Below are 12,709 nucleotides of genomic sequence, written 5' to 3'. Positions count from 1 at the left end.
TCCCTAATTTGCTGGGAAGTGGCGGTGCGGTCCCCTACGGCACTGCGTAGGATCCTACGGTCTTGGCGTGCATCCGTGCGTCGCTGCGGTCCGGTCCCAGGTCGACGGGCACGTGCACCTTCCGCCGACCACTGGCGACAACATCGATGTACTGTGGAGACCTCACGCCCCACGTGTTGAGCAATTCGGCGGTACGTCGACCCGGCCTCCCGCATGCCCACTATACGCCCTCGCTCAAAGTCCGTCAACTGCACATACGGTTCACGTCCACGCTGTCGCGGCATGCTACCAGTGTTAAAGACTGCGATGGAGCTCCGTATGCCACGGCAAACTGGCTGACACTGACGGCGGCGGTGCACAAATGCTGCGCAGCTAGCGCCATTCGACGGCCAACACCGCGGTTCCTGGTGTATCCGCTGTGCCGTGCGTGTGATCATTGCTTGTACAGCCCTCTCGCAGTGTCCGGAGAAAGTATGGTGGGTCTGACACACCGGTGTCAATGTGTTCTTTTTTCCATTTCCAGGAGTGTAACTATTTTCTTAAATTTAATTTATAATCATTGAGTGCCTCATCCCAGTCATTGTGTTAACTTTATTATTTCGCACACTCGCACAAATTTCAAACAGTACAGTTTTATTTAAAAATTGTGATTGTATTGACACTGCATTACTACGGGTTTCGCGCTGGCTTAATCCGGCAGTACATGTAGGGTTTCTTGTGGTGCAGATCTCCTCCTAAATCACGGTACCGAATTCAATAAAACTTGGTACACACATATCATACGGTCAGGCAAAAATCACCATGGGGGTGGGAACCACCTATGTATCATAGTTCAGGAGGTATGTTGTCAAACGCAATTAGATGCGTGAAAAACTGCGGCATCGTCCATGACTTATTTATCACCTCTGTGATACTAAATCTATTTCCAATAAATTTCGCAGCCAGTATCGACGAATACTGCTAATTGCACCTCAAAATTGAATCATTGTACAATACACTGTTCAGGAGATATGTAATAAACACTGAGATGCGTGAAAGGTTCCCACTCGTACATTAAAATTTATAACTCTTTTGCTATCAACTCGATTGACAACGTATTTCACAGACAGTATCTACATATGCTGCTGAATGTACCTACACAAGTATATCACATACGACACATAATTCAAGAGATATGACGTCATAAACAGCGATATATGTGAAAAAATTGCGCATCTTGCTTGAAGTTTTAATACGTTTATTCTTTACTGCTAAGACACTCCCCTACAGTCGAATCGTCTTAAGGAAACCCCCGAAACCTGCCAGCGGTTTCGACAGCTTTCAGCTGCGAAACGCGAGCGGCTGTAGGCGGAAACAATAGCCGTCCATAGAGCTATGAGGAGGCGTTGCGTAGAGACGTTTACAGAATCGCATTGTAGACATCGAACAGCTGTGCCCAGCGTACAGAAACTGGACGGGATACTGTACTTGTACATTTGTTCAATATGTATATTTCTTCGTATGACTGCTTCATAATTTCAAAGGTGTTAAAAAAATGGCTCTGAGCACTATGGGACTCAACTGCTGTGGTCATAAGTCCCCTAGAACTTAGAACTACTTAAACCTAACTAACCTAAGGACATCACACACATCCATGCCCGAGGCAGGATTAGAACCTGCGACCGTAGCGGTCGTGCGGTTCCAGACTGTAGCGCCTTTAACCGCTAGGCCACTCCGGCCGGCCTTCAAAGGTGTTTTCACGAATACATGGAAATGAAATTTTTTCGATATTACGCTCGAAAGAGACCTCAATTTTTGTGTTCGTTTGTAACAGAAAATTTGCAAAATAATAATCATGCAGTGCTGGGATTGTTAGGCAATCCTAACACAGAAGGAGAGTAGAAGCTTTACATGTTTCTAATTCAACAACACCTTTGTTCATATTGGAAACACTGAACTATTTTTCATCCCGTTTATACAGAATGAAATTTAATAAAACAAACTACAGGGACGGATTCCTAACTGGAAATGGAGGAAAAAAGGTCCGATGAATATATGTCCGGAAATGTATCGTTGCCATGGCACATGTCACTCACGGATGAAAGTTCCTCTGACCACGTATCGTGTGTTCCTTGTGTGTTGCAGGCTGTGTGACTGACGTATCGTACTGTAAGTAGCAGAATGGTCCGGTATTCATTGCGGAAGCAAGCCGAGATGGTGTCTGTGTACGGTCAGGCAGGTGGAAACGGTCGAGAGGCAGCACAGCTATTCCAAAATAGGTTCCCTCACAGGCACCAATCAAATCACACAACGTTTCAACCCCTTTTTGGATGTTTGTGTCATTATCGTTCCTTTCAGACAGACGTACGTGCAGGGAGGCGACGGACTGTGCATACACCAGATTCGGAGGTCCAGGTTCTACTACATATTGATACGAACCCTAGTACAAGCTCAAGGCAAGTGGCCCGTCAACATGGTGTCAGTGGCCGAGCGGTTCTAGGCGCTACAGTCTGGAACCGTGCGGTCGCTACGGCATGGATGTGTGTGATGTCCTTAGGTTAGTTAGGGGACTGATGACCTTAGAAGTTAAGTCCCATAGTGTTCAGAGCCATTTTTTGAACATAGCCTAGGTACAAATACGTATACTCGTATACTGTATGACAACAGCTACTATTTCTATCACCTACAACGATTACAAGGATTATCAGCAGCGGATTTCCCTCTATGGGGTCATCAGTTCTCTTTACCGACGATGCAACCTTTACCAGAACTGGCACCATCTATCTCCAGAATCGTCTTCTGTGGGCTGCAGACAATTCCGGGGGAATGGTTGAGGTATATCATCAGCCTCGAGTCAGCATCGATGCATGAGCAGGTGTTCTTGGCGACCACATACTTGGACCGGTTATTATTCCACGACGACTCCATGGAGGAATGTACTTGGACTTCTTGCGGAATACTCTGCCTGTGCTGCTTGAGAATGTTCCTTTGGCAACACGACAGATTATTTGGTTTCTACATGACGTAGCACCACCCCCTTCCGCGTTACAGTTCGACAACAGCTCAACAATATCGTCTCCGGATGCTGGATAGGACGCAAAGCCCCTGGCCTACTAGATCACTGGACTTAAACCTTCTGGATTTTACCTCTGGGGCATATGAAAAGCTTTGTACATGCTGAACCAGTTCCTGATGTGCAGACCCTTCAACAGCGCGTTAACGACGCCTGTGACGCTATTTGGAGAGCGGCCAGAACGTGCAAAATACGTCGGCAATCTATGATGCGACTTGTGAAAACATTGCATTTCTTGCAGGCCACTTCGAACATCTGTTGTGACTTGGATGCGATGCAGTTTTTTATTGTGTTCCGGGACGATTTGTTGTCGTTGCACGCACTCCGTCTAATGACAGACACATGTTCCTAGGAACTTTTTTCCTCCATTTCGAGCCAGAAATCCGTCCTTACAGTTTGTCGGTTGACCCTGTACGTAGTATGTGATATAGAGTCTAAGCTTAATAAGGATGCAGTGGCCAACATAATCTAATTAAGTTATTAGGCAACAAAGAGTAAGAAGCACTTCTTCGATGGCCTGCGACTGCAGGCGCCTGGGTACGGAGCGTTACCTGCGGATGCTCCTCTTGAAGAATCCGCGGCAGCCGTCGCAGCTGGGCACGCCGTAGTGCTTCCCCGACGCCTTGTCCCCGCACACGCGGCACAACGCCTCCCCCGGCCGCCCGGACGACGAAGGCGACGCTGAAGACGGCGACGTCGACGCGCCCCCGCCGCCCCCCGCAGCGCGCAGCTCCATCGCCTGCAGACGCCGGCCTCACGTCCGCTCCTAGCAGTCCGCTCGCCCGCTCCCAACAGCCGACGTTCCTTTGTTCCTGTTGCCAAGGCCACATATCTAATTTCTTACTGCTCAAAGGAAACAAACTGGCGACCGCAGCGCTTAGAACTACCATCATGCTTAAAACTACTGTATAAATCCAACATTTAAATCAAGGGATACCGCTATATCTACAGGGTGGGCGAAGTAAACGTCTACTTTGAATTTTGGATATCTATTGATGATACTGTACTGTTTCTCCTGGGTGGACTTGGGTTTAAAGAAAAATATAAACTAAATATTATGACAAATTTTATAAATAATCGACAAGTACGCCAAAGAATAAGAGATAGAATTACAATGTACATGTTATTCCATGGACTCTTGCGCTTCTATGCATGAAACATCTTTCCTTTGTCATTCGCTTATCTTATCTGCTTTGATTCGGACCTAAGAGGACGTTCTTGTGTAAAGCTCATCTTGCTGTACCAGCTTATAATGTAAGTTGTACTTAAAACCCGAAAAATATAATGGTTATTTTGTCAAAAGAATTTGTGTATGTGGTCAATCTATTGTAAATCTGGTACCTTTATTGTCTTAAGTAGATATGGGCCTTAACAAAGATTTTTCATTGTTAGGCGCCGTCTTAGAAGAATCTTTAAAATTTTTCTTTTAGCTGATCTACGAGACGTGCCGTCGGTTAGGACAATTAACTTTATTTCAGATCTCACGAGACCAGAGGCAGCTACTAATAATTTAACAATTTTATTTACAGATTTTCTTTATGTAACGAGATAACATCCCAGGCAGAAAAGGTCTGGTCACAGGATTTCAGTTCCATTATAACATTACATTTGTAGATGCTACTCTTGTTATCTTATATTGGGTAATCGAGACGAAACCACGGTGTATCGACGATTACGTAACTACCCTGAGAACTGAGCTAGTTTACTGAGTGCTTATACACGCCGGGCTAAATTAAACAACGTATTACACTGTTAATAATATTCCTACATTAGTTATTTCTCTTTTATGCTGAGCCATTGCATTAATGTGTGTTTCTTTTTTGTATAAGTCACGGCTCATATTTTATTTTATTACATTACACTAATAGTCACAAAATAATAAAAAATTTATTTTATTACATTACAGTACGTGCAATAGCAATGACTGTATGTCATTTCTTTCACATTTTTTCCAGAACCTGTGAATCCACAGAGATGCCAGAACAATTAAACACTGAGGAGAGAACCAAAATTGCATCAAGATTTGAGGTGCGACAATCTGTAATTGAGGTCCAGTGGAGGCAGAGGTGTCAATGTTCTGGATACAAAAAAAATGATAATAAACCAAAATTGCCACAGAAAATTAATGACTACCGGCCATAGACATTAGGTAGTCGCGTAGACTCTCGACCTTATTTTAATCAGTTTTTTGACTTATTAGATGCGGACCGCCATTCGTCTCCTGTACCAACCTTTCCATCCTACAGTAGCAACAGCAATCTACCTCCTCAGTTGTTTGCTGGATGTATTCCAATCTCTGTCTTCCTCGACAGTTTCACCCTCAACAGCTCCCTCTAATACCACGGTAGTTATTCACTGATGTCTCAAGAGTTGTCCTATCATCCTGTCCCTTGTTCTTGTCAGCGTTTTTCATACGTTCCTTTCCTCGCCGATAACGCATAGAAATTCCTCACTGCATGCATTATCAGTCCACCTAATTTTCAACATTCTTCTGTAGCATTGCTTCGATTCTTTTCTGTTCCGCTTTTTCCACAGTCCATATATCACTACCATATAGCGCTGTGCTCCAACCGCACATTCTCGGAAATTTCTTGCTCAAATTAAGGCCTATGTTTGGGTTAGTACACTTCTCTCGGACAGGAATTGCCTTTTTGCCAGTGATAGTCTGCTTTTGATCTCCTCCTTGCTTCGTCGGTCATGAGTTATTTTGCTGCCTAGGTAGCAGAATTCCTGAACTTCTACTTCATGATCGCCAATAATGATTAGTTTCTCGCTGTTCTCATCTCTGCTACTTCCCATTACTTTCTTCTTCGATTTAAATGGTTCAAATGGCTCTGAGCACTATAGGACTTAACTTCTGAGGTCATCAGTCCCTCAGAACTTAGAACTACTTCGACCTAACTAACCTAAGCACATCACACACATCCATGCCCGAGGCAGGATTCGAACCTGCGACCGTAGCGGTCGCGCAGTACCAGACTGTAGCGCCTAGAACCGCTCGGCCATCTCGGCCGGCTTTTCGATTTACTCTCAATCCATATTATGTACTCAATAGAATGTTCCATTCAGCAGATCCAGTAATTCTTCTTCGCTTTCACTGAAGACAGCAATGTCATCAGTGAATCATATCATTAATGTTCTTTCACTTTCAATTTTAATTACTCCCTTGGATCTTTCTCTTATTTCCGTCATTGCTTCTTCGATGTATAGATTGAATCGCAGCAGTGAAAGACTACATCACTTTCTTACACCCTTTTTAATCCGAGCATTTCCTTCTTGGTCTTCCACTCTTGTTACTCCCTCTACGCACTTGTACATGTTATACATTACACGTCTCTCTATATACACTCCTGGAAATGGAAAAAAGAACACATTGACACCGGTGTGTCAGACCCACCATACTTGCTCCGGACACTGCGAGAGGGCTGTACAAGCAATGATCACACGCACGGCACAGCGGACACACCAGGAACCGCGGTGTTGGCCGTCGAATGGCGCTAGCTGCGCAGCATTTGTGCACCGCCGCCGTCAGTGTCAGCCACTTTGTCGTGGCATACGGAGCTCCATCGCAGTCTTTAACACTGGTAGCATGCCGCGACAGCGTGGACGTGAACCGTATGTGCAGTTGACGGACTTTGAGCGAGGGCGTATAGTGGGCATGCGGGAGGCCGGGTGGACGTACCGCCGAATTGCTCAACACGTGGGGCGTGAGGTCTCCACAGTACATTGATGTTGTCGCCAGTGGTCGGCGGAAGGTGCACGTGCCCGTCGACCTGGGACCGGACCGCAGCGACGCACGGATGCACGCCAAGACCGTAGGATCCTACGCAGTGCCGTAGGGGACCGCACCGCCACTTCCCAGCAAATTAGGGACACTGTTGCTCCTGGGGTATCGGCGAGGACCATTCGCAACCGTCTCCATGAAGCTGGGCTACGATCCCGCACACCGTTAGGCCGTCTTCCGCTCACGCCCCAACATCGTGCAGCCCGCCTCCAGTGGTGTCGCGACAGGCGTGAATGGAGGGACGAATGGAGACGTGTCGTCTTCAGCGATGAGAGTCGCTTCTGCCTTGGTGCCAATGATGGTCGTATGCGTATTCGGCGCCGTGCAGGTGAGCGCCACAATCAGGACTGCATACGACCAAGGCACACAGGGCCAACACCCGGCATCATGGTGTGGGGAGCGATCTCCTACACTGGCCGTACACCACTGGTGATCGTCGAGGGGACACTGAATAGTGCACGGTACATCCAAACCGTCATCGAACCCATCGTTCTACCATTCCTAGACCGGCAAGGGAACTTGCTGTTCCAACAGGACAATGCACGTCCGCATGTATCCCGTGCCACCCAACGTGCTCTAGAAGGTGTAAGTCAACTACCCTGGCCAGCAAGATCTCCGGATCTGTCCCGCATTGAGCATGTTTGGGACTGGATGAAGCGTCGTCTCACGCGGTCTGCACGTCCAGCACGAACGCTGGTCCAACTGAGGCGCCAGGTGGAAATGGCATGGCAAGCCGTTCCACAGGACTACATCCAGCATCTCTACGATCGTCTCCATGGGAGAATAGCAGCCTGCATTGCTGCGAAAGGTGGATATACACTGTACTAGTGCCGACATTGTGCATGCTCTGTTGCCTGTGTCTATGTGCCTGTGGTTCTGTCAGTGTGATCATGTGATGTATCTGACCCCAGGAATGTGTCAATAAAGTTTCCCCTTCCTGGGACAATGAATTCACGGTGTTCTTATTTTAATTTCCAGGAGTGTAGCTTAACCCTGTTTTCCTCAGAATTTAGAAAGCCTTGCACCATTTGACATTGTCGAACACTTTTTGCAGGTCGACAAATCCTCTGAACTTGTCTTGATTTTTCTTTAGCCTTGCTTCCATTAGCAGCCACAAAGTCAGAAGTACCCTTCTGCTGCATCTACCATTCCTAAAGCCAAACTGATCGTCGTCTAATACATCTTCAATTTTCTTTTCCGTACTTCCACACAATATTCTTGTCAGTAACTTGGACGCATGAACTGTTAAGCTGACTGTGCGATAATGCTCGCACTAGTCAGCTCTTTGTAATTGTGTGGACGATGTTTTTCCGAAAGTCACATTGTATATCGCAGCTCTCGCACATTGTACATACTAATGTGAATAGTCGTTTCGTTATCATTTCCCCCAGTTATTTTAGAAATTCCAATGGAATGTTACCGACTTCAGTATCGGAGGAAAGAGCGGCCACAGTGAGCGAGATATTCGAGCGGAACCCATCAAAATCAACAAGGCAGACTGTAAGAGAACGACATTAACTCTATTCTGTGTGTGGATTTCTCCACAGAGAGCTACATTATAGACAGTGAAAGCCTCATTATGTCCTAATATTGGATACAGTTGATTGCGACAGCCGTGTTGTGTTTTGCGAAACGATGCTCACTTGGCACAAAAAATCATCCACACTTGTTTGAAAAAGAAATCTATGATGAAACTGTATCTCCTGTAGCGGAGTTCATTAGTCGTCACAATCGCCGTTGTTGGGCAAAGGTGATCACAAACAGCCCAGTCCGCAGCTGGTGGTCTAGGGGCTGGCGTTGCTGCCTCTGGATCACGGGGACCCGGGTTCCATTCCGGGCCAGGTTGGGGATTTTCTCTGCCCGGGGACTGGGTGTTTGTATTGTCCTCATCATTTCATCATCATTTGTTAGGGTGACTAGATAGGACTGTGAACAGAAAATGGACTGTGTAAAAATTGGGACTTTGTACGGGCGCTGATGACCGATCAGTTCAGCGCCCCACAAACCAATCATCATCATCACCAAACAGGCCACTGAAAAACTTCAGCGCAAGCAGTAAGTGACAGTGTAATGTGGTGTGGTGTAAATTAACTTCTTTCCGCATAATTGAACCCTATCTGTTGAGAGACACTATATAAGCTTCATGGAAATTCTAGAAAATTTTGAGTAACCTACAGTTTCTGAATGGAATGAGTCACATGAAATGAATTATGCTTTACCTATAACACAATGGCTCGATGAACGCTTCTCAGGTAGTCGAGGTTCCAAAGAGCGGCCAGAGCGAAATCCTGACTCCATGCGATTTCTTCTTATTGGAGCGGGCTAATAAATATGGTTTCGCTGCAGACTAGTCTCTTGGCGAACTTGCCAATAAGGTCCGTGAGGTCATAGGTGATTTTCCTGATCTGAGTGCTTGAGGAAGGTCTCAGTAAACGTACCTGTCCGTTTAAAACAGTGTCTAGAAAATATTGGAACACACATTGAGTTGTAGTTTTAGGGAAGATAATGGTTTATAATAAACTACACAACTGCAAAAAATTCAGTTTATACCTACAATATTTTTGGAGGGGAGAAATATGAAAAATGTGGAAGTACTTTACGCGCACCATCTACGATTAGAAAGACGCCCAGCGGATAGTTTGAGGTACGAACTGATTAGAAACCTCTGGTGATCACGTATCAACAATAGTAGATAAGGCTTATAATATAATTCATAGGATAACAAGTACAGGAGCTCCTAATTTCAGGCTACCACCGACTGCTTGGACAGCACACGGCGCTGCAATATTCACAGCGATATTATTGGTGTCATTGGCTAGCTAGATTGCTGGTAGTACTTTGGAACTCAAGAGATTCCTTCCGCTGATTTCATGCGATTTTTTTTTTTTTTACCATCGTCCTCCACTGAGATCGACTGTGCCTATCTGAAACTAAGTGATGGTCTTGATTTGGTTGTGGTTGTTCCTTCGCGTTTCCACTTCACAATCGTATCACTAACAGTCGACTTGGGCAGCTTTAGAGGGACTGAAATGTCCCCGGTGCGTTTGTTTCTCTGGTGAAATCCAGTGACTAGTCCACGTTCGAGGACACTGGGCTCCCCTGACGGAATCATTCTGCCTTTAATGCTCTCCTCTGCTGATAACACAGTGCCGCCTGCCTGCTTTTGCCCACCTCTCTTGAAATCTAGTGGATAATTCTGCATTACATTGGGGTGTCCGGATACTTTCGATCGAATAGTGTAGATGGACGAAAAAAGTCTTCGCTGCATTCCGAGAGATAGAATAAGATCGATCCGACAATCTGATGGTGAATACATGACATCACCAAATCATGCAGGAGCAATGTGCGTGCGTGTAGTACACAATATACAGAAACGGCTAAATGCCGTTTTAAGCCTATGTTACTAAACCCTCGTAAAATTTACGACTACAATAGAGTGTAAAACAGGACATTTTGTACTTAATTTCTACATCAACATCTACATAGATACTCCGTAAGCCACTGCACGGTGTGTGGTGGACGGTACCCTGTACCACTACTAAACGCTTCCTTTCGTGTTCCACTCGCAAACAGATCGAGAGAAAAACGACTATCTATATGCCACCGTAAGAGCCCTAATTTCTCGTATCTTATCTTCGTGATCCTTACGCGTAATGTATGTTGGCGGCAGTAGAATCGTTCGGCAGTCAGCTTCGGTTGCCGATTCTCTAGATTTTCTTATTAGTTTTTCTCGAGAAGAACGTCGTCATCCCTACGGGGATTCCCATTTGAGTTCCCGAAGCATCTCCGTAACACTTATGTGTTGTTCGAACCTTCCGGTAACAAATTTAGCAGCCCGCCTCTGAATTTGCTTCGATGTCCTCCTTCGATTTCACCTGGTACGGATCCCAAAAACTCGAACAGTACTCAAGAATAGGTCGTACTAGCGTTCTACATATGTGGTCTCCTTTACAGGTGAACCACACTTTCCTTATAATTCTCCCAATAAACCGAAGTCGACGATTCGGTTTCCCTACCACAGTTCTCACACGCTAGTTCCATTTCATATCGCTTTGTAATGTTTCGCTCAGATATTTAAACGAGCTCAGATACTTAAACGACTTGACTGTGTCAAGCAGAACATTAGTAATACTGTATCCGAACATTACAGGTTTGTTCTTCGTAATCATCCGCATTAAGTTATATTTTTCCACATTTAGAGCTAGCTGACATTCAACATACCTACTAGAAATTTTGTCTAAGTCGTATCTTCGTACAGCCATTCAACTTCGACACCTTACCATACAAAAGAAAAACAGCGGTCTTATCACACTTCCCTGGATTAGATTAGATTAGATTAGATTAGATTAATACTAGTTCCATGGATCATGAATACGATATTTCGTAATGAAATCCGAATGATGATACCCTTGATGAACACTCGCCGTCTAGGACAACATACTGGCGCTCTAATAATTATAATCAAGTAATGCATAATCTATAATTTATGATTTCCTTTGAATAACACGTGGAGGCATAAACTTTACGATGATTTAGTAGCAATGTAACATTTCCTCTCTTCGCTGTTCCACGATTAATAGTGGATGCTGAACGGATGACGACGACGACGACGACGACGGTGATGGTGATGGTGATGGTGATGCTGCTGCTGCTGATGATGATGATGATTTCAGCAAATGAAGTTAAGCAATGTTAATATTTCTGAGTATCTGTAGTGTTGACTGGACAGTAATAGTAAAAGCTGCAGCTTCTACAAGTAGTCGTATATATATAAATGGCTTGCATCAGAGCGGCGATGATGATGATCATGAGGTTAATGATGAAATTATATTTCTAATGAAACATTCGAATTTCCACATCGAGCGATCCCTTTATTTAAAAATAGTCTGACTTAAAACATACGGCACGACTGCGCCACAGTTTTAAATGTGGTTTATCACCGCTCGCACCCCCATATTCAAATGCCGGACTAAAATTTGCAAGTCGTCTAGAGGGCTTGAATGAGTCTGTTATTTCCGCATCATTTGTTGTTCAGGGGCGCCGTAAATAATTGGACCGCGCAGATGCTGCCGTGTGGTACCGCATGCATTGTCCTTCGTCTCGCCTCCATCTGCTTCTTTATTCCTTCGTAACCTGGCCGTTCGACAGCCACGTTTGACTGATCGACAATCGATGACTTTGCATTCCACCCGGCTCAAAATTGTCACTCGTGTTCTTTGTGTGCAAGACGTGGCAAAGTTTGCAGTCCTAGCCAGGCGGTGGTGTAGGGAGCGTTGTGAAAAACGCATAAGCATGCAAAATACATTGCAGCGCCCCTCCATGTCACGTCGGCGAGGCTGGTGGACAGCTGGGCGTGACAGAGGCTTCCTTCGCCCCCTTCCTCTCTTCCCCTGTTGGACAACCATGTATGACAACGTAAGGCCGGCCTGCTGGTAACTCAATTTCTGTTGCGTTTCTTCTCTGATCACCTGCAGTTGTTCCTTGATCTGCTATTTTGTCAAATAATGACATTACTGGAGAAACCTGGCAGATACGTGATACAGAATGTTTGTAGCACAAAAAACAACCAACTACAGTGTTCCTTTGGTTTATTTAAAAAAAAAAAACACCGTTACCACTTTCTAATTTACGCATTGATTATCAAATGGTTTCCTTGCTTTTATCAAGACACGTGTGTTACTTTAGTTTACGGGTGAGTTGCACAAAGCTGGTGAAAACAACGTTCCAAGCGGTCGTTTCACAACTAACCTTTAAACCAACGTACCATGTGTTTAAATACAGCATGTTCCTTAACACTTTCCTATGTAAGCACTTCTATTTTTAATATACTGCACGAAACCATATAACAGGCCAAAGGTCGCCATACGCTCCAC

General features: G+C 45.1%; 1 protein-coding gene across 1 annotated transcript in view; it reads right to left on the bottom strand.

Annotated features, from left to right (window-relative positions):
• The window catches only part of LOC126092662 (nuclear receptor subfamily 2 group F member 6-like), a 217,890-nt gene that overhangs the window by 202,691 nt on the left and 2,490 nt on the right, over positions 1-12,709 (bottom strand). The window contains exon 2 of the mRNA XM_049908384.1: positions 3,604-3,733. Coding sequence (XP_049764341.1) covers positions 3,604-3,733 — 130 coding nt within the window. The remainder of the gene's footprint in view (positions 1-3,603; positions 3,734-12,709) is intronic.

The sequence above is a fragment of the Schistocerca cancellata genome, chromosome 7, assembly GCF_023864275.1.
Source record: "Schistocerca cancellata isolate TAMUIC-IGC-003103 chromosome 7, iqSchCanc2.1, whole genome shotgun sequence".
NCBI lineage: Eukaryota > Metazoa > Arthropoda > Insecta > Orthoptera > Acrididae > Schistocerca > Schistocerca cancellata.
The sequence above is the reverse complement of the archived record's forward strand: the minus strand, read 5'-3'. Positions and strand labels throughout refer to the sequence as shown.